At 39.1% G+C, this 24,263-nt stretch overlaps 1 protein-coding gene across 1 annotated transcript in view; it reads right to left on the bottom strand.

Annotated features, from left to right (window-relative positions):
* Positions 1–24,263, bottom strand: part of LOC122993105 (netrin-G1-like) — a 66,884-nt gene that overhangs the window by 36,570 nt on the left and 6,051 nt on the right. Inside the window, exon 3 of the mRNA XM_044366979.1 lies at positions 2,989–3,632. Coding sequence (XP_044222914.1) covers positions 2,989–3,632 — 644 coding nt within the window. The remainder of the gene's footprint in view (positions 1–2,988; positions 3,633–24,263) is intronic.

Below are 24,263 nucleotides of genomic sequence, written 5' to 3' on the forward strand. Positions count from 1 at the left end.
GGCAAAATAAGATATCTGTGGGAGATGCTATTCTGTGCTGGATAGCAGGACTTGCAATTTAGAACTCATCAATTCATGTTTACAGTACGAGTGTGAATATCGGAGGACTGTGTCTGACTGCAGAACACGTATATCTCTCTGATAGGGATGAATTGTGAAAATATCACATGCCACCATTATGAAAAACACACAGTGGCATGTGATCAAAGACATCAAACACCATGTAGTGTTGTCAAATGTCTTTCCGATTGTGACAGCTCATGCTCAGTGACTGATATATTTAGATTTTGCAACCAGCACTCAAAGATTATTAAAAAATATTTGAGATATCTGAGATATCAGAGAAATATCTGCTATTTAAAGCAAAAACTGTAGCTTGCTCAAAAAGGAATTACATTAAACCATAAATCTACTCATTATTAAACAGAACCTGGCAATTCTGAATGTCTCCACATTTCACTGATGTGTCCCTGATGATTACCATTTAATCAGCTGCAAATGCTCTTAATTACAAGATTAGTCTCCAACCAATTAGCCAATGTGCTAATGGTTCTAATCTGCCATTGAAGCCGACTGAATTCTAATTAGGGACTAACTGATTCAATTCACCTAGGGCCCATCTGATGGGTCATTACCAACCTAGTTATCCTCATATAAACCAACTGCAGCAAGCAACACAGGTCCCATTTGGAGAGCAGCTGTAGAGGCTTTACGACTATCATATGGGCCATTTCCATGCGTCATGAAATGACAATGTTTCCATTCCCCGAAAATCAAAAGGCATTCTGATGACTCACTGATGAAAATATACACTGCAACCTTGTGCCTGAGGTCTCCTAAATTTTTATTGAAAATGTGTGTGTTTCTTTTTTTTTTAAATTCTAAATTATTAACAAATTCTAAACTTTTATTAAAGTGGATGAGGAGCATTATCTAAATTCAGGTGGTGAGTGATCTAAAAACAGGTGATGAGGGGTATCCAAGTCATGATATATTTATTTTTACTTGTAGACTTACTTAAATAGAAATATCAACTGACAACCTCTACAGTGTTATTGTGATACAAATACAATAATACAAACATGTTTACAGTCATCAAAAGTCATACTAATCCAAAGAAAAAGAATCGCTTTTTAAAAATTTAACTAACAACATTTTAAAACAATATGTTTAACCAAAGTAATTTAAACTCTACAAGGTTTATGTGCTACCTGACCCTTAATATGACTATGAGATGCCTGTGGAATTTTGATTCCTGTCTGTAGTAAAAAATGCAGAGAGACACGCATTAAAACCTTCACCACAGCTCACAGGAGGCAATCTCAGCCCTCTGTCCTTGTCAAGTTAGGGATATAATAAGTAATTTAGGAGACTGCTCTGGCTGCCCCTTTTTTTTCCCCAATTCAGACAAATTTCAGAGACAGATATTTGGGTTGGCTTAAAGTTACACTAGGCCTCCTAAACACTTTGCACTTGCGAACACTGAGCAACCAAACTGTGCACTTCGGCTGCGTTCAGACCGACATAAGCTCCACATGAAAAAACGCTGGCGTTTCATTAACTTGAATGGAAGCAGTCACTTGGTGCAGAAAAGATGACAATGCAGAGGGCTCTGGCAAAACAATGCAGAGTTGTCTGCCAAAAAGTTGAATTAAGCTCAGCTTTTGCTACCATGCAACATGACATAATCCGGCAAGGCACTGTGTTGGCCAATCACATACATGCAAGCACACATTCCTGGTAGATTTTGAAAGTAATCTATCAATCTTACTTTCATGAATGCAGTATTTCTACAGAATGATTGTCGCAATGTAAACAATATAATAGTTTCTGCTGTGATAATTTTCCAGAGCTGTAAAATCCTGTCTGAAACACATACATCTGTTACACCAATTGGACTTCCTGGATCATATTTCTCACTGTTTGTCTCACCAGTACCTTAAACACTATACCCCCACAAACACAGCTCTTGCATTGTTTTAACACAGGGCTGTTTTTGGTCTCAATCCCCACTTAGGCTGAAGGAAATAGGAGGAGAGTCATTGAAGCACCTTTTCTTTGCATTTTGAAAATTCCTTCAGCTGTAATCATGGCTGCTACCTGAACACTTCTGGGTCAAATGTATTCATTAAGGAAGCTTCCTTATCAAAATGCACCCATAGTCTTTCATTCATTGGTTCCCATACTTATTTGGATTGTGACAGTTAACTTTGCTGTTCAGTGGATGATGCATTGTAAAATTATGTTCATATCTAAAATTATGTCATATTTTTTGATTGACAGAGACTGGAAGTTCTCTGGAGTTTTTCTTTATTTAGTTGTTTTGTTTCAGTCGGTTGGTTTATATTATATTGTCACATTGTACCATGGAGAACCAACAGTCTGTAGGTTTTTGTTCCAACCAATCACCTCAGCAAGTAATTTCACCGATGAGATATTTTCTACTGGGAAGAGTGCTAATCAGTGTGTGGAGACTTAATGAAGACTTGCACACTGCTCTCCATGGCACATGGATGGCCACCTCCAGTTAATACTAAGGTTCTGTGGTAATTAATAATTCTATCAATTTATAATTGTATAAATATTGTTGTAGCTATATCCAGTGCTGGTGAAGGAAATTGTGGAGTATCGTCACCTCATGAAGAGGTATTTATAGTGGCGACTTTCACCTGCATAAAGGCCAGTCTTAACTGACAGATAATTAGCAGTTAGCAGTGTTAAGGGTTTGGGGACTGTGTCGACAAAAGTGGTCCAGGAAAACACAGAAGAAACATGCAGCATTGGCCTAGAAGTTGTTAACTTAAACATGTTGTGAACTCGAAACCAGCAGTTTTTAGTTTTCCCTTGAAAAAATATTGTAAATAGCACAACTGAAACTGCATTAAAGACCATCCTCAGCTTGAGGTGATGAAGCATGCAAAAGTCAAGTCTCCATTTCATTCAATGAAAAACAAAAACAAAACAGTGCCAAATATTAATGGGTCTTACCTCCCCTGCACTTTGATGTCGGAGATGGCATAGAAATATCTGGACAGGTTGTTCTCATCCACCATGGTGGCTCCAGTGGCTGGCTTCAGCAGCCTAATCCTCAGATCAGTGATGGTGAAGAAGTCCCTCAGGTTCTTGGTGGTATCCAGCTGACCATACAGTGAGGCCATGTTGTGTAGTCGAGGTCCGGCAAACAAGGCAAAGCGGTCCTTTATCTCGAAACGTACCGTCTTGTCGTTCTTCCACACGTAGCCTCGGGAGTAGTCCTCAGTGCAGATGATATCCAGCAGGGTGCGCTGGGTGAGATCACCTACTGTCTTGGGTTCCATGGTGAAGGCGTCCAGGCAGTCGGTGGCATAGAACTGGTAAGGGGTCCAGGTTCGGCCATAGTCGAGTGACTTTTCCAGGACCATCTGCTCTGGTCGGCCTGACTCAAAGGTCAGTACAATATCATCAGTCAGCTCAATTGTCTTGTTCCATGACAGCGTGATGTTGACCTGCAGGGGCTTTGGGTATTTCTTCCATGAGGTGGACTGCCAAAAAGTTGTGGGATTACGACCCTCAAAGTCGAACATGAGCTTAGGAGGATGAGCCAGCTCCTCAGTGGTGGCATCACATTCATTGTTGCACATATAAGGATTCTCCTGTGTAAAAAAGAAAGAAAAAAAGAAGGAATTAGACATGTAAATATGTGTAAGTGCACATTGCAGTCAAAGTATGTATTTTAACCCTGATAGTGGAATAGTTAAGCACATACCACATAAGCAAAGGCAACATGTCCTGCTGGGGACCTTTGTTGCATGTCATACCCCTGCCTCTCTCCCCTCCTAAACATATAGTGTATTGTATGTGTATACTGATGTAAATTAGCGCAATGATGGCAATGTCTGCAGGGATTCAGAAAATTCGCAGAAAGGACCCATTGAGAATAAAACTAAAAAACAAAAAATCCACAAACACAGTAACACGAAAACACAGTCATCATTAAGAGTAGAGTATGTCAATCTACAGCAAAGATAAAATTCTGATCAGGAATGATCAGAATGCTGATTGAAAAAAAACAACAAAAAAAAACAAAGCCCAGGCTGAAAATAACAGAAATTTTAATTAGTCAGTCTAGTTTTGACTTTTGCCATTTGTCAGTTTTGTACGAATAAAACTGACAAATGGCAAAAAAAGAAGAAAAAGTGTTGAGCTGAACACTATATTTTGAAGACAGGAAGTTTAGCATCTGAAATGTCAAAAAAGGTAGTTGAATATTTAGTTTTGCATTAAATATTCAGAGGAAAAGTGGAATCCCAGAACACTTGTTAGTCCCACCCTCACAATTACAAAACCTACAGCATCTCTCAGGTTGGCTGTTGGTCCACTTTGCCTCGAAAGGTTATTTGCCTGGCTTGCCATCCTATCATGATTCCACCATCGTACTCAATAGCATCTCTATCACATTCAGACCAACGTGTATTTTATAATCTGCGCAAGCAATCCTGGCCCTAGAGCTGCAGGAGACAGTGACCCTCTCATTAAGATGACACTGTGGATCCCATATTCTCGTTCAGTGCCATTCCTGCCTACACTGCCACCCAAATTGTCAGTGTAATTGATATTCCTGTGTGGTATTTGTGCTGAGATGGGAATGGAATCCCGATGAGTGTTTCTTATGAAACACGCAAAGGGACATGCATTTTTCATGGGCCCGTGTCTGCTCTCAACCATAGACATCCACTGAGTCTGGATGTTTGTGTGTGCGTGTTTGTGGGGAGAAAGAGGAGCTCTTGATGTGTTTGTGTTTGTTTGTGAGAGGGATAGAGAGCTCTGAATGTGTTTGCTTGTGTGTGCACATGCAGTATGTGACTTTGTGTGTGTGTAAGTAAGTGCGAGTGAATGGCAGAGAGAGAGAGAGAGAGAGAGAGAGAGAGAGGGAAACAGAGCTGAAACATAGCCAGAGAGCACATGACACACTCCAATTGACATTCCTCTCACCTCTGCACCAGGAACAATGAGGTTAAGTGCTGATGAGATTCAGATCAACTGTAAAGCGGTTCGATAATCAGCAATCATCCGACACTCTACACGCAAAATTATCTAAAGGTGAGAACATTGCTATCTGCAACATTACTCGGTTATCTCTCTGCTATTGCAGTGCATTCAACCCAGACTGCCACTTTGCTGAGTGAAGATCACTGGCAGGAATACTGATAAGTAGAGACCATTATTATTTATTTGAAAAGACCAATGGCTGCTTTTTGTCTTTGAGTAAGTGCCCTAAATTCAACTCAGCCAAAGAAAAAATGTATTTGATGCTCTATCTTCTTCACAGAAAGATGTATGTATGACTTCCCTATTTAAGATACAGATCTCGTCAGTCCATTTTATTTCCTGTGGGACTGTGATATGCTATCAGCGACTTGCTCCTCAGCCAGAAGTGATAAGTATGCAATGAGGTATAACAAGACTGAGGGATTGTGGGTCACTGGGCCTGCTCAGCTGACTCAAAGGAGTGTTGCATGATCCAATTAGGAGGGTAATAAGGGTTATGCAGCTAAGACAGAGAGTGTGAGAAGTGTGGGAGGGAGAGAGAATGTAAAAGAAGTAGACCTTTTGCAATGTGTTTTTTAAAGGAAGATCTCAGTTGCTAAAAGTGTTCTCCTCTCACGCCCATGCACACCCACACACACATGCAGAGCCAGCACAACGTTTGAAAGGCCACATATTGTAGCCTGAAAACAGAAACAGAGAGGAACATTTGAAAGAGAGTTAAGGGGTAATAGGGAGGATGTTGGCAGCCTGGGTTCGACCTCAGGGACGATAAATTGTACTAGTGTCAACTGTTTACCAATGATGTGTGCTGAGGCTCGTTATATTCCCCACTTGTGCTCGAACAGCCTTGGAGGGCTGCTCAGAGCTCAGACCTTGACGCTACATGGAGAGAGAAGGAGGGAGAGACACACAGCAAGTATTAGAGAACGAGTGATTTCCCTGATGTCATTCAAGAGCATAAATTTTCACTTGTATTTATTTCATTCGTTATCACAGTTAGGTTCGGGCAGCAATGGGGTGGCTGCCTTTGGATCTCTGTAACGGGAACTCAGACCACAGCGTCCATGGCTAATGAGAAAAACAATATTCCAGCTGAACAGTGAAAGCCAGAGTAAATAGAGGCTTTAAGAAGAGAGAAATTTGCCTCATCACGCCGGCAGAAGAAGTGTTCAGAGACCAGTGGAAAGCAGTCATAAATTCAATCCATAATCATTCTCTCGCTGCCTGCCTTGACTTCAGGCCCTCAGGGAAGTGATCATTCTAACCGGGGAGCCCGTTCACCATCGGCACTGGCTTGGGACAAACCTTTCATAAAAGCCCCTTTCATCATTAATAACACTCAATATTGTGAAGGCACTTTTCCAATCGAACATTAAGTGACACGTATAGTATTTACTTTCTCCCGGTAATTCCCACCATACTGGAATTCTTCACTATAGGGCCAGTGAAGATGATGATACAGACTTAGAGAGGAAGGTCAGGACCTTTCATTGAATTTCCTGTGGCGGTTATTTAACAACAAAAACAGTGCCTTATGAAGATCAATACCTTCTGTGGTCATTTAAGACCCAGGGCTTCAGTACTATGCCGGGGGGCAGCTATTGAAAAACAATAAGCCCTCTCAGCTTGATCCTTTACCTGTGATCATGGCTGTGGGAGAGGGAAATAGTCAGTGGAGAATTAGAAAGAAACAAGAGTTTTGTACCAAAATGAGATATCGACCAATTGAAAAATGTGACCTGCTCTTAGAAAAAAATTGCTAGCACAAAAGTATAATTTGCCATGGATTATTATTGAAGTTATAGGTTATTGTAATGCTTCTTATGACCAAAATATAACATTTTTATGATGTAACTGGTTTATTGAGAAATATTTGTTGTAGATTTTAATGAAAGCAGCTTGTGCAACATTTAATTTTCATTATCAATATTAGTAGAATGTGATATCACAAAATTACTGTGCTTATTTAACTGTATAATGATATCTCAAAATCGTATGACATGTTTATTTTACTCATGTGTGGATAAAAACTGATCTGGCTGGCATTATGTTTCTCTAAAACTTATTTGCTAATGCAAATGTAATTTCTAGGAGACTTGGTTTGTAAATCATATCATAATATTATGTCTTCATTCTAGGATTCCTATACTTATATTATGTGGCCTCATATTTGTTACATATATCTATGTTTATGTAAAATACATTTGTTAGTGTCCTGTCATGTTTGATCATATTCATCATGCATCTATTTTGATATAAATACATATTTGCTATGTGACTTTGCCCTGGAACATCAGTAACTGCACTATTAGTTTTGCACATACATTTTATTATATTTACATTGGTCTAGGATGTCATACTGCATATAAATTTCTAACTCTGGCTTAATATTTTTGTATATGTTTTCTACCTATCTGTATCTTGTTCCTTCCTCTGGTCTGTTTCTTGTGCTGCTGTAATACTTAATTTCCCTCCTGCAGGGTATCAATGCTTCTATTTTATTCCATCTTATCTTACATAGTCTTAAATAAATGTAAAAACATCACACACAATGTTTTTGTGCTTCATATTCTGCTTTACATCATCATTGTTTTTCATTTTATTTCATACTGTAGTTGTTTGATTGAATGACCCCCACTGACTCATGCCCCAGGAGACAGATAGCATTCCTAATTCCACACCTATTGACAGCACATACAATGCTGCAAGGACTTCTAATGGCTTCTGTCTTATTGGTATTGCTGACATCTCTGTTGCCACCATAGCTGCTGTGTAACTGAGCCCAACTGGTTTCTATCAATGCTATATAATCCGTCCGGGGCAGTGGCTTAGTGCAGGAGGCCTGAGCAGCAAGTCTGGGGCTGGTCGCAGCTAATGATGTCCCGATCTCTGCAGCCTATAAGGTCAATCCAATATCAGGGTGTCACACAGTAGGAGAGCAAGAGAACAAGGAAGAGAGAGACAGAGAGACTTGAGCTGGGGATGTGCATCCAAATGTCATTCACTGGAATAAAGCGATTGGGACACTCAGCTCCTCTGATTTTCATGAAGGCTCAATGGATATTAAGATGTAATTTCATGGTTGTGTTCAATAGTTTATGAAGGGTTCGATTATAGAAATAAATGAACCATGACAGAACAAACAACACAGCATAGAATATATATGTTCCAGATCAATTATATCAATAACATCTTTGAAATATTGATACAAAAATCTATTTAAAGGACAAATTTGGATGTTTTTTCTCTTAAATGGGCTGCACTAACACATAGAAAAACTCCAAAGTTGTCAAAATACATAGAAAAAAACCAAGCAAACACTAAACACACGAACATGCACACACACACACACGGGTACATGGTGTGATGTGAGGCAGATGTTTAAATGAGTGACATATGGCCTATGAGATTGACAAATCCTAACCTCCTGTTGATGTGCCTTTTGACACAAGATGTGGCTCGGGAGATAAATTCTCTGGCCAATGACAGCTCCTGTTGAAGGATGGGTGCAGGCCCTCCAACTAATCAGTTTAGCTGACAGATTCCTGGACTTAAAGCTCAGATCACAGATTGAACTCACCACGGTTTTCTACTCGAGCCATCTCCTTTTAAGGTAAGGTTGTTACTTCACTAATGTGACATTCTGGCTTAAAGTTTGAGATGTGCTCACTCTTGTGTGTTTGGATCTTTTACTTCACTCCAAGACAGTTTTTCTCAGTAAATTTATAATAAATTAATTTGTCTTGACATTATTTGACTGATGCCCCCGTTTTTCAGGAAAAATATGGAATATTGTGCTATCATTTACAAAACAGTCCTGGGGGAAATTAATTTTGTGTATAAACAGAGGCCCATAGCATATCAAGTCATCATTCAGTACATAATTTAAACAGCAGTTCAGTCAGAAGTCACAGTGCTGGAAAGCTAAAATAATGATACTTGTAAAATGCAGTTTGGCAGTCGCAGCAATTACAACTAATCAAATTGTCAGTCAGTCAAATAACAATTTTGACTAATGCTTTAGTTCCTCCGTTTCTACCTTCATAAATACATACAGCACACCTAAATAGATACTGTGCATGCATGCATACAATAAATACTGTAAAGGTGAATATGTTTTGTTTAAGATTAGAAATAATGGCAATGCACTTCTAATGCAGATGTGGTTTCTAGGGAGCAGGGGTTGATGATAATGATGGATACATACATGGATACATCCACTCTCTCAGTCTCATTCTTTCTCCCTTTATCTTATCTTTTACTAGGTATATGGCTGACATGGCCTTGCAAAAATTGCATTTTCTTACGAACATAATGCTTCTATATTACATTTTTTACATTACAGATATTTAATACACTAGATTCAATTCTGTGAACTTTTTCAAATGATCAATATGATTTGAGTTGTTAAAGACGTTAGACTTTAAAGGATAATGTTGGTTTATTGCACCTTTTGGTCTTGTTTTCATTGGTTTGGTCATCATTTGTATCTGTTCTGATAACATTTTACTCACCAAGTAATTGGTTAAATCTGGGAACAAGCAAACAATTTAGGCAAATTATCTAATCTACTTTAGTTCAAGGTAAAGCCGAAATGTCTGTAATAATCCCTTGTTGCACTGTGTATGCATAAAACCACGGTAAGTGCGGTGGGTCAAACTTGAACAACTAACTGCAAATAAGTTTGGGCTACATGGTCATCTAACAACTTGTGTCTTGCTCCATTGCACTTCACTGGGTTTCTGAATTTCAGCAGTTAACTTAGTAAGCATCTGTTATTTCTGTTATTTCTGTTATGACCTGTGTGTACTTGAGTAGTTTGTGCTGAGCTCTCCGTAACTTCCTCGCTACAGAGCCTCTGAGGCTGTGAGAGAAGTCTCTCCCACTGGACCTGAGGTGTTGCTGGATTAATCAGCCCATCATCCTGCTCGGCCTTACACCTCCTAACCTGCCGCATGACACCTGCAGATCTGTCGCTAGCCAAAACCCCCTCTATCACACCTCCAGATCCCCATCCTCATTCACGTGGTGCACCAGAGGAGAAGAATTTGACAAATGACAGCTTGATGATATCACTCTGATTTGAGCTGAAGCACTACTTGACAAAATCACAAGATGCCCATCAGAGACCACAATACTCAACTTTCAATCAGTGCAAAAGGTAAGGCTTCTTTGCTGTGCACTCACATAGTACCTTAATATAACTGTGAATGATACATTTGTGGTGATACACTGAAGACAGGCCAAAAAGGATGATATCAAGGTAGATCTAGGTCAGCTTTTTAGAAGAGGGAATGCTCAAGTGTATAGTGAACACAGAGACTGGGTGTTGATCCTTTCAGGACTTGGTATAAGCCCTGACGGAAGAGACAGCTGAGATGAGCCATGGTGAGATATTGGAAGAGTCAGAGCTTTGGCAGAAACTCAATAGAGCTTTAATGACCTGCAGTCAGGGCCAGCAGTGGCTCACAACTGAGCCAGGCTTTTCATTCGTCTGACCTTCAGCAGAATGAAGGACAGGAGGATTGCACATCTGACCCGTGAGTGCTCCATCATATTGTATCAGAGGTCTGAGGGTTATGAATGTCAGAGACCTGACAACAGATAATGGAAATTCAATATCATACACGTACAAAAAAAGACCATTTTACATGATAGTTTGATAATCTAAATGTGCAGGACATGTGATGGTAATGCTCAAAATAACTGAAATCCATACACCCATTTAGCCGATTTACATACGCATCAAAAACTACAAAAGTGTACTTTACATTCTCACTAAACATTCTGCAAACCACACTGCTGTGTTTCATAATTAACCTTTGCCACTATTCCATGCATCTATTGGTTTTCATTTCTGTGAGATATGAACATGAATTAGCACACTTATTTTAGTCATATTATCCTCCACAGTGCATTAAGACCTGTCAGAAAGTATTGTTATGAGGTAATGCAGTGCTTGCTTTTAAACTGCTATACCATGCAATGATCATTGTAACATTGACAAAAATGAACGCAGATGTTCACTGTAATGTGATTGCATAACACAGGTGACTTTCAAGAATCTGCTAAAGGAAGGGCCATACTCAACAGAACATGTATGCTGCAGATGTACTGTATGTCATATGTCTAGAGAAGGACTGTTTTTTTAGCAGTTTTCAACAAACACCATTTCCCATAAGCCTTAGACCATTGCAGGTTACAGGAAATGTCATCAGCTTGACAACAGAGCTGCGCATGAGCGAGGCGAGAGGCCAAAGCAAGTTCAGACAGCAGGACGGAGACTGGACTGGACTGGTGCAGATATTTTTAGACAGAAGAGATTACAACTTAAGAGTTTTAAAAAAAATGAAATTAGATGAGAGCAGTGGTGATATTATGGATATGGGTGAAACCAAGTTATGTTGACCTGCACTGCTGTACTAGTAAATATTCATAGTCGGGGTAGTAGTTTTTTGTATGCTAAGAAATTAATCAATCATTAATTTGTCAAAATATTTAAGGTTTCAACTTGTGCTGTGATGTGCTGAAAGCAAATCGTAAACCTCTTTTTCAGAAAGGCCATTAAAGAAATACTGATTATTGGTTAATTGAAACACTGGTTGAAAAATGCATCCAATAATCTAAAACTGTAAAAGCTGTCAGCAAAAATGCAAACACACTTGTAGGATCCTTTAAGTTTCCTGTATGAGGCTGCACGCTGCAAACAAAATGAAAACATATGCATCAGGTGGCTTTAGTAAACAGCTAATCAGAGGGTTCAGAGGTGATGGCTGTAACTTGCCATCGGCGTTGATGTCTGATCAAAACAAAAACACAAACTTCTCCTGGTGCTCATGTTTCGATTTGCCACATGCCAAACACTCCGCCCTTTGGAATGTAGCCCTCGCCAAAGCAGTCCCTTTGAGGACTGCAGCACAGCCAGTCTGGCCTTTTGAAGTACACTGCTTGGCAAATCAACTGCGCCGCAATCCAGGGCCGCAGCCTTGATTGGGATTCACGGGGCGTCGGTAGACGAGGGGAAACGCATTCCACATTAATTAACACCTGGCCTCATTATCTGTCCCATGTGGCAGAGTCCCACTGGGGTAAATTTAACACCGCCTTATTATCATGGGGGGTAGTAGTGGTGGTGGTGGGCTTTTATGTGTGTGTGCTTGTGTGTGTTTATGTATGGAGGACTGAATCAAAGTGATTTGTACATGTGTATATGTTCATTTTTTTGTGTGTAGTATCTTCATTTGTATTAGTGCGTACCTGTATACAGTATATCCCTGCGTATTAGTGTATGGCTGCATGTTTCTATGTGTGTGAGCAAGGTTGTGTGTGGGATTAGATTCCCTCTGATGTCAGGATTCAATAAAAAGCTTTAACATTGCTATAATGAGAGGATGTTTAATTCTATTTGCTAGATCTCTCTCTATCTCTTTGCAACGCCTCATATTCAAAAGCACCCACTAGATAAAACGCCGCCTGCATGTGTGGTAAAAATTGATATCTCTCTTGTCAAGATACTTTAGACAGAATACTTAACACGGGCTGATATTTGTGGGTAAAATAAACACATCAGAGGGATCTAAAGACATCTCTTTTGATCCTGTACAGATAGAGCATGACACTAACAATGTCAGGTTTGTAGGGTTGAGTCTCAGCCGTGCTAAAAATATTTACACACATCATTCAGAGAGGAAAGATGGTTTATTTAAAGATGGTCTCACCTATGTATGAAGACACATATGCTGTGAAATGTGTAATCTGTCAAGTTTTTGAATTGCACAGTTTTCACATTTCATCTTACGTGCTTACAGATTTAAAACATTATACTAATACAGCATATATGGTTTGAGTATGCTACTTCAAACCACCTAAAACAGGTATTTATAAAAACATATAGATGGTATAAGTGGGTAGGTACAGACACACTAAAATGTGAAAATTGAGGGGCATGGTGAAATTAATTTGTGCATCCTCGTGGCGACATAGTGAATACTTGCTGGTTGTGCTTCTCTTTATTTCCTTACACCATATGTACACAGGATATATTTGAGCTGCATTTTTTAAGTTGTCCGTCTCATGCAGGTCTGATGGAACAGATTTGCTTCTATTTTAAACCCTAACCCAAAGTGTCTTTTTAGCCTTTAAGTCTATTTTCTGCATGCAATTTTCTTATACTGCGTGACACAGTGGGTGTGTATTGAGGCTGTGAGAGCTACCAAAACGTGGGTGAACTTATAGCACTAGTATGGCTGCTGTGCTGCTGCTATGCTGCTTTCACTATGTGGCAAGAATAGACAGGGTGCTCAGCAGAAGTTCAGCGCTGTCAAGTTGGTTTGAAATTGGTCAACAGTGCAAACAAAGCTGAACTCTCTGCAAAAGCACAGAATGAATTTACCTCACCTCCATGAGCAAATTCACCAATCTTGATGTTTTCACTGAAACAACAAAGATTGTTGTTTTGCTATTATATCATCACAATTTCCAAAGTAACCCAGAATTGTTTGAAACCCAAATGTCTACATGATCAACTCACTTTCACTCCCATTAAGCTATGCAGTCTAGAAAAAATTTAAAACCTAATGAAAATGAAAATGTAATCCAGTTATTACCCCCAGAATGTCCTCCACCCTAACAATACACTAAAACACAATCAAAAGAAATAGAATCATTGCATTACATTGATTTTGACTGGTGGTGGTTTCATATAAGCAGCTTTAAAACGCATTAAAATCTGCCACAGAGGAATTCTAAGTGCACTCTCATTGAGAAGAAAATCAGAGGACACAGACTCAATTCTCAACCAATGAGATGCAGGGGTCATCGCAGAGAAATTGATAGAAACTGGGATGAAATTGAGAGAGCGAAACAAAGAACGAGGGAGAGCGAGAGTGAAATTGCTGCATTGTTCATCAGTGTGTTAGCTCATAGTGTTTCAACTCATCCTCCATCTTTTCAATCTGCATAGTTATTAGAGGCTTTTATTAATTTGAAATGCCAAAGTGAGGAATAAAGCATTACTGAAATGTCACCCTTTCACGGAGCATGATAAAATCACATCAGCCATTTTTGGAAACCAACGTTCTTCCCTTCTGTACTTCTATCCCTTCCTCTCTCCTTCCCTCTCTCTCTACAGCACAGTCTCTTTCACTCCTTCTCAGAGATCAATATGGCCTGACAACATGATGGCTGGGTTTCCTAAGGGGAGGTGGATTGCAACAGTTGCCTGTCATCTCGCCACTATTTCTCGCTCTCAGGTCTCAGCCCCTTCCACTCAGTGCATGACTTTTCAAAATAAAACATAAAAATTAATACAAAAATATAAAACTCTGCTGTGATGCGTTTCTAAAAACACAAAAGGCATTTTGACTTCTTGTTGATGCAATGAAACAGCTAGCCTGGCTCTGTCCAATGTTAATAAATAGATTACACTAATCTACATAAACATACTCTCTCATATAAAAATGACAATTTGCGATTTTAGGGTCTGTGCCCGCACTATAGCCAAATGTTGTTTTTACATTTCTGTTCTTGTACAGTCAAACAAGATAAATCATATATATGTATATATATAAGACAGCTTTAAAGGTGTTTTTGGGTGTATTTTTAAACCCTGGAGACAGCTATGCTAGTCGTTAACTTCTATTCCAGTCTTTATGCTAAGCTAAGCTAACAAGGTCCTCATTTTAGCCCCATACTTGATGCACAGACATAAGTGTGGTATCAATATTTTCATCTAACTCTCGGAAAGAAAGAAAATATACGTATAATTCCCAAAATGTTGAAGTATTACTTTAAAAATAAAAAAAAAGTTAATTATACAGGCCTATGTGGTGTCATTATGTTTTGCTAAAGAACAGACAAGAGAGAGAATTATTTGAAATGTTTGGAAAAAATTACATCTTTCTTTTTTCCAGAGCCTAAGATTTGATTTTATTAGGCCATAACAGGAGAAACTGATACTCTTATTGCAGGTCTTGTAACTTTCTTCCTAAAATGTATAACGTTAAAGAAGAGAGTCAAATGTTACATAACATGTCGGAAGAGATCATCTGCTGTGTTATCATGCTAAATAGGTGAATGTGAATGGCTACAGTTGTAACATAGCTGTATTTCCACCAACAAAGACTTTTGAGGTTAAAGCTTTCAAAGTGTTCCCCTCCCATGAAAGCCCTGCTTGATTGCTTGACACTCTTCAGTCTGGCCAAAATTATACACCGTGTCTTGAGGGATGGGAAGACCCTCACGTCTCATGCACTTCCCTGAAGAAAAAACACTGTTTGGCAGATTGGTGAGCCAAGTAAAGCTTTTTTGGGCAGCAACAAAGAGTCAGTCTGCCAAATAGCTTTTGAGTAATTCAATTACTGTATCTTTTACAAGAATCCCATTCAGCTTGTCAAGCATAAAAGGATGCTGAATGGGTGTACAAGCGCTGAAGGAAGTGAAAGCGAAAGAATTCAATTTAATTGCCAAGGTATCCCTTTTATTTTTAAAATTACTGTGTAGACAGCTCAGTTACCCTCTTGTTTCTTTATTGAAAAAGTATAATAACTGATTTGGACACAGCAAAACGTGAGGCACAAGAAGCTTTCAGAGAGAGGCTTGAATGTCAAACTAGCGGGGGGCCCATGGGTCACCACAACGTCATCCCTGGTAAAGTACTTATTTAAAGCTGTGAATAGCTGTCACTCTCTAAGAACTGCTGTCACTGCTGGTATTGACAGGCACCACACACATAGTGAAATAACAAATGGTTTCCTGTGCACTGAGGTGTAAGACAAACACAGTGATTCACCAATGAAACATTCATGCTTGTATTATGCCTTTGCCAGGCAAGCGGCAAAAATGCGTTGGCATGTGGGTCTGCAGCAAATTAGTTAAATGTGGCTGAACTACGAGAAGAAAGGAAGCTGAGTCATATCATGAGGTAAGAGGATTTCCTTTGAATTTTTTCCTTTGAATGATAAATACCATCTTATCTCCTGCAATTTGGGTCTTCTAGCATGGCCCAGGGAATGCTAACGAGATTTGCCTTCGTCACCGTACTTTAAAATTCAAACCTAGAGGGAACAAAGAAGATTTAATATCTTATGTAAAGTTTGTTGATGTAGAATTGGAAAAGAGATGAGAAGTAGGGATGAAGTCAATTTATTTTCAGTTTGCTCACTTCAAATGTCAACTTGGAATTGGGCAAACTTTTTTGTGTAAAAATATAAGTAATCAAAAGAAAAAGATGGACTCATAAATAATAAATCTCTCAGTTTGGTAATCACAGACCATGTGGGTTGGTAAAGTGAACACACTGTGTTTGGTTTATTGACAATAAATGGTAAATGGACTGCATTTATATAGCACCTTTCTAGTCTTATTGACCACTCAAAGCGCTTTACAATACATGCCAACATTCACCCATTCACACACAAATTCATACACTGATGGTGGAAGCTGCCATGCAACGTGCCAACCTGCCCATCAGGAGAGCTTCCTATACAAAGCGCCCCACAATGTTTCTATGCTCACCCATTCAAACACACACTCACAAAATTTGGGGATCAGTATCTTGGCCAAGGACTCTTCAACATGCGGACTGAAGGCTGTGAAACCACCAACCTTCTGATTAGTGGATGACCCGCTCTACCTCCTTAGCCACAGCTGGCCTGTGACAATACGTTACATGATTGTTTTTTAAATTCAAATTTTTCAGGTAGCCCACATGAAGTATGAAGCCACCAAAATGCAGAATCTGCGCAACACATCTTTGTGTTTTAAATCAACATGGACAAAAAGTATTCAGTACCCTAATAAAAAGTGGATTTTCATCTATGAACACTGACAAACTCCATCTGCTAAAGACAAGCTTTTGAAAGCTCCAAAATAGCCACTAAATAGACCTTGAGGTTTTGTCAACAACTCTTTCAAGCTGTTTCAAGCTATTTAAGAGGGCCTTTAAACCTCAGTACATGGCTGCACCGTTACATAAAATGGAAATATTTTAGATGTCCTGTGTATTAGATGACACATATTTTCCAATAGATAAGCCTTTCATATCCGGAAGCTTAAGGCTTGCAAGGTTCTGTGGGTTTTAAACACTGCTTGACCATGATATAATGATACAGCCAAGCCTTCTATTATTATGCCAAACACTCTGATGTATCTGCATCCACATTCACTTGAATTAAATGTGTCTTGACTGCAACTGTGTTTGGGAGAAACATACATTTTCACTTCATTATACTATACCAAACACGGTGGGCAAACATAATATCAAAGAACAAGGTTTGACAGTCTGTCGTGCCAAGCAACTTGCCTCCACCATATATCAGTGAAGACAGCGTGTGTTAAAATAGAATTTGTCACAGTGTTCACTGTTTACAAAACTTCTCTATTGTCAAGGTGGATATTAGAGAATTTGAGGTGGTAAGCACATGTATATGGATATCAGACATTGAGAGACAGTCTGAGGCTGTTTTAATTTGAGATTGCAGGGAACAATAACTGCAATTATTACCATTTGTGCTGAGAAAGCAATAGTCTTGTATACGCCCACGTAAAAATAATTCAAATAGGCTTTTCAAGTATTATGTCTGCTTTAGAAAAAAAATTAAAAAGAATGAAGCATTATGCATATAGCTATGTGAGCGCTATTTCAGACAGCAAACATTCAAATGTTAAGCTGTCCAGAAAGACTCTGTCTAGTCTAACCACAAAGCCCATCACTTTCTTTTATATCTCCATGCATAATTCATCTGTCTTTGTATTTACAACCCTCAAAGAATTAACCTGTCACAGATCCCAGGGAATAATACCGACATATCTCTATCTGTCAAGTGCTCACCTCATATGGAGCATCCAACCTCCACATGTTCAAACAGAGCATGGGTATTATGCATCATCAGCTGACAGAAAACAAGGGACGGGGAAATTAAAAAGCAAGGAGACAAAAGAGGTGGCAGGCGAGTGAAAGAATAAATGATGATCCCCCCCCTCTCCTGGAGTCAGGGGACATGTTGCATGTCATCTCGGTGTCTTGGTACGCAGTGGTGCGGTGATGATGTGCTGGGCAGGGCCAGTTCAGAACAGAGTCAAGGGCACTGGGGTGACGGGAAGCTAAACACTCCAACTGTTCCTTGTCTCCAAACAAATATATGGATGAGTGAATTTTCTCCCCATGAAGGAAGGGCACAGGGATCAAAGAGAGGCATTGGCAGTGTCTGGTGTGACCTCTGAACTGCTTAGTTATTTCAGAAACTAGAGATAGACAGTAACCCTTACCCATACTGATGCTCAAACTGGTTTGCAAACTAGGTGCATTCCCTCCTTCTTTTGAGCCTATAGGCTATAGGTGAGTTAGCCAGTGGGATGAAGTCATGATCAATCTTAACTTTTTGTCTAATCAAGGCACTTAACCCTGTCTCCTAAAAATATGTTCTAATACAACTGATTTGCAATAGCAAATATATTTTGCAACTTTAGGATTGATTTCGACTGATTCCTCTGGCTACCTGATTAGCTCTATTTTGGTCAGTAATCCTGAGGGAAATATCTGGCTCTTTAGCTGCTAAGTACTCCACTAGCTTGTTGTTAACTTTGTCTGACTGCAGTTTGGTGCTAGGCGGGTAGAGTGATCCAAAACAATAAAGTTGTGGGCTATAAAACCAAAACAATTAGCTGAAAGATGCTAAAAGTCTCTGTAGAGCTTACATTACAGTTAGCCATGTTCCCCTTGTTTTTCCATATTAAAAATTGTTAATATTGATTCATGCAGCTTTAAAGTTCAGGGAATTGTGGTCTTTCTGGAATATCGAAAAAGTCAACACTGACTTCACGCAAGAGATGGTACTTGTTGACATTTTCAATACGACCCCAAACCATGACCTTTCCCTTACCTTAACCAAGGGTTTAAGTAGCCCAAAACTAATAACATGTGGGATGCAGTTTCCAGTCACACTTCCTGAAAACTCCTTTCCTGGACTGGAACAAACATTGGCATTAAACATAATCCAGGCAGCATTTACGTTTTCTGCACAGAATTGGCAGAGCAAATAAATAATATATAAATGTATTTTTTTAGGCAATGGGGTTGAGGCACTTGCCAGTCAGTAGAATCACTGTTCCTAATCGTGACCTCACAGCCTATTTAGCAAAGGTTACTTCCCTTTCTCTACTCTATATTCTATTTTTCTTTCCAAAGTCTATCAGGTCAGTTCTTGTGGGCATGTAAGACACAGATTCAAAGTTTTCAGTGACTCCCACGATTGCCAGCAAAGATACAGTAAGACTGCAGCACTGACTGTCAATAACGTGGCAGTCTCCAAGCAGCTTAGTGGGAGCTCTCATGTTCACCGTGTGGTGAACTGTCAGCCACAACTCTTTCATCCATTCTGAGAGAACTGAATAAAATTCAGAGGAATTACAAGAATTTACCCAGTTAGACTCAGAGAAGTTGGAATAAGCTCCATCACTGAATCAGTCTCACAAATGTTTATACAGTTGCCAATGTGACGCGGATGAATCAGCATGGATGCAGATACTGTGGAGCATGTGAGCCGATGACACCTAACTCAAAGCTCACATTCATTCATTTCGATCAACTGCCAGGTCACAGTACATGTTGAGGGAGATGGGGGTGTCTCTTAACTTCTTCCACCAAGATTTTCCCTGCCACACTTGAAACTACCAGACCTAGGGTTGAAAAGTTAGTTTCTCTAATCAGTAGGGTACTAAACCAAACACCACTCCACCATTGCAGTCACACTAAGGAGTTCTTGACGTGATGGTCTACTTAACAAAACAGATTTTATTTACTCAGCATACTCAGATTGTGAAAATTTTAAGATGTTGTGGCAGCCATCTGCCACATGTTTACTTATGTTTTGTGGAATAAACATGTCCATGCCCATTACTTGGCAACCACAAATGATTTGGTTTAACTCTAAATTGCATGAAATGCAAGGCTCCTCTCTAAATGAAGTTGAAGTAATGGCCTGCCACTTTTATGAATTGCCATTAAATCCACCAAAGCCAACTTGATTTGGACTTAAGAGAGGGAGATAAGTGCTGTAATTAAAAACACTCTCGTGTCTGTTAACCATATCTAAAATGATTATGAGAGCTTTTAGACACAGATGTGTTTCAGCGGGCCTTCCTCTGCATTAACAGCTATTGTTCATTGGGCCCATGTGGTGCAATATTGTAATAATTATCTTGCCTATGACCACTCAAATCCGTCTAATTGGATAATTTGTATTAATCTATGAAAAGTGCTGAATATTAAAAAATGCCTTTTTCCATTAATTACAACAGGAAGCATAACTAATAAGATACAAATTTGGAACACTAATAGCAAGAAACAAGTTGTCAATTAACCCAACCTTGTAACTACCTTCTTAAATTATAGTGTATGCATTTCAAATGTGCAATTCTGCAGTCTGATTAAAAAAACTGCAATAAATGTTTTAGCTTGCCCACTGCCTCTTACATTGTAAAAAAGACCTTAAACCAGTGTTGACTGATAGTGAGTGACAGTGCCCCAGTGCACCACAGGAGAATAGCCTTAATACCAACACATTCTGAAGAACCCCTGAAGGTCTGCAGCTAAAAATAAAAACGGAGCTAACTCCCTGATGCAGAACACCTGTCCTCAACACTGTTTATCCTGGACTCTATCACTTGTCCTAAACATTCAGAAGAAAACGGGCCTTAAATTAGAGCTAACACCAAAAGGGTATCTTTGCCATTTCAGCCAGAAAGAAAAAAAAATTAAATCTCAAGTTGTAAAAGATCAACTCCCTTGAATGATTAATGCCCTTTTCATGAGCACAGACTCTGTCATAACTATTTTCAATAGGGCTTAGAACAGACAAAAAAAAACATCCTTGAGCGACAGTGATGAGAATCATAAGCACAAGGCAGAGAACAGGGAGGGAGACAAGCCATCCAGGATTGTTTGACCATCCACTATGAGGCAAACCAACTCCTGGGGAAACTGATTAGAGTGGGCTCACAACTGCAGGCAACTTAGTGATTGGCTAAAAGAGCTCATTTGCATGCTCCTCTCATCTCCAACGAACTCTCAGGAAGCACCGGTGGATAAGGTCACCCGTGTCAGTCTGCCTGTGTGCCACAGAGAATGTAAACAGATCAAACACACAACAGCCGTCTAAGCGAGTGCAGGAGGAGCCTGTGTTCTTGATCATCTGGACAATGATGACCTCAAATTCATGCCAAAGGTGATAGACATCTTTGCAGTTACATGTAGGGATATCTGAAAAGTCTAATGATGAAACCTTTTAGCCATTACACAACTCGATTATATATGTATATATATATGCATGTTGGGGGGTATGGGGACAGTAAGTGTCATGTTCTACCCATGAGGTTAACAGAATCCCTTATTTCCTGTTTTGGAGAGTCAATATTGTTTGTGCCTCCTCAACCTGCAGTGATTGCATCAAAGCCTGAAATTCAAATTGTTCACTTATTAAATTTTTGAATTAGACTTTTGATCATGTAATCAGAGTACCAATACATTTCGTAGAAATGGGGATTATTTGCAGGATAACAATTTCAAATACATTTTAAAATGAAGAAAGATATACTACCATGCACTATAGAAGTCCCAAATGTAAGCAGAGCAGGAATGAAAGGGCAAAATAACTCCCTGATCCACAATGGTGTGAGCGGAGGATGATACCACATGGTGCGCACAGGTGCGCACAGCGGAGGCACATATACACACTTCACACACAGTGAACTTATGTTGGGAGAGTAGGCAGGGACAGTTGTTACACACTGTGGCAGTCCCAAAGACTCATACAAATAAGTTAAAAGAGAGCTTGAGTATATGACAGCTTGTAGCACACATAAGAACTCTCCACCGAGATGACTGTGTGTACATAATGTGCCCAGAGACGACAGTGTGTCGCTGGTCGACGAGCATGTTCAACACTGAATGAGTTCAGAGAAAACTCAGATGTATCACACAGATAGAACTGAATAAAAGGACACGGTGAAGCCCCTGATGCCGCTGCACATATGCCTGCCACTTCCTCTCAGAAGGAGGAGGACAAAGCGCTCATAGAGTGGGCACAAATACCCAGCGGGGGGTCGCTGCGACATACAGTATGCCTGTATGATAACTTCACACAGCCAGCGGGCCAAGCGCTGTTTGGTTGGAGGCTTTCCCTAAGAATATTCTCTGTAATGTACATCATGTGTTGTGCACTTTCATTGTAGGTCTATAGGCTACTGGCTGAATTTGCTTAATGAAAAGCAAGCTGTTCTTTAAAAAGTTTTTCTAAGGTTACATTACTCTGTTGTCTTACAAAATACACTTAAGTAAAAGTCATCTTAATGATGTTTCTTTTCTCTTGTCTTTCTTTGCATTACTTTAATATTGTGATACTTGGATTAGGTTACTGACTACATTTAACAGGTAATTAGTAATTGTATTGGAATAAATTTTCAAAGTAACCCTACCAACCCTGTTTCATAATGTTCTTCCATACTTGAAAAATTGTTGTATTTAATTAGTGTCTGAAGAAAAACAATTTCAGACTGACACCAAGCTTTTGAGGAACTAAAGAAAAATATATATTTTTAAATCATTTATGAAATTAGCATTTTATTTCATTTGTTTGTGCCCAGCACATGTTGTCAGTTTAAATGATGACAACTGCCAAATGGAAACAAACACGAAAGCTTAGGTGCCGAAAAGTCTTTCAGCATCTAACTGGGTGTGCAGTGTCAACTGTTTCTGCTGGTAACATTATCACAGTGCTTATTCAATAAGTGACCAGTCTATGAAAAATGTACAATACATGTACAACATGTATTGTACATGTAACAATAACTGCAACATACTGTGACAAAGAATAATGATCCCAGAAAGAAGTATATAAAATCATATAGGTAAAAAAATAGATGATGAGATATGAAAATTATTAAGCCATTGCGTATGCAATATACTATATAAGAAATTGTATCTGCAAATAAACATAAAAGGAAACATGACAACCCGATTAGGCACCTTTAACTACCTACAAGGAATGTAGTAGCATCAGTCAAACCACTTTCACTCTGTTTGCTTTTCATGCTCCTTGTGTCATGTTAACGTTTCATATTCAGGATAGTCTACTGGGCTGATAAAGGTTTCACAGTTTGTTGTGATATAAAGCTTCACAAAACGTCACACATGACTGGAGACCTGCTCCTTTTTCATCCTACAGTGGCATTAAATGTCTCAATGCCATCTGGAGCCGCAAGAATAAAAACACTGCTTTTAAAGATGCCTATTTTAATTGGTAAATATTTACTTGCAGGAGCTGTCTGCGGGCACACACACGACTTCTAATGAAGCACTTTAAAGCCTATGAGCTCTCGCTGCTTACTTTGAATGTGATTCTAAACAAATGCAACCTACGGATGAACTGTTGATAATGGTTGATAAGGGCCATTGAAACATGACGCTGAACACTGCAATAAGCATGCAGTGCATAATGACTGCTCTGGTACAATTACAATTACTATACTATATGTGTGTGTGTCTGCTGTGTGTGTGTTTGGGCTTGGTGACAAAATCTAGTATCACAATATTTTTTACCAAGATATACTATATATATACTGTGTGTGTGTGTGTATATATATATATATATATATATATATATATATATATATATATATATATATATATATATATATTTAATTTATTTATTCTACTGGAAGAGACAAAAGCTTTTTAGGAGGAAAACAAATAACATTACATTTTCTGCAATTGCAAGAGAACACTAAAATCTTTCAAGAAACGTAATGGAGACTGCAAAAAACAGGATGCAAAATTCAGCACATTTTTACTTTACCTCTACATTTTAAAATATTGTCCCTTCCTGGGCTTCATAGTTTTCAAAGAAATTTACACACATTATATTTTTGACAAAGAAATGCATCAGTAGTGTGGCAAAAATGCCACTTTTCATTTGATTCTGTAATTAAGCCTTTTACAGCCTGTTGCACATACAGCATATACTGTACATATACATTTTCAGGTATGCTTTAGCATGTCTGTGTGTGCTTGCACATATGATCGGGCTCACGTGTGTGTATGTATGACCATGCATGCAGGGGGGCCCCTGTGTGGTACTTGTTTCAGCGTGTATGTGTGCTAAAGTGCATGTGTGTCTTCACACCTGCATCTCCAAGATATGTGCGAATATTGATGTGTGTCTGCTTATGTGTGTGCTGCT

Source organism: Thunnus albacares, chromosome 12, assembly GCF_914725855.1.
Source record: "Thunnus albacares chromosome 12, fThuAlb1.1, whole genome shotgun sequence".
Taxonomy (NCBI): domain Eukaryota; kingdom Metazoa; phylum Chordata; class Actinopteri; order Scombriformes; family Scombridae; genus Thunnus; species Thunnus albacares.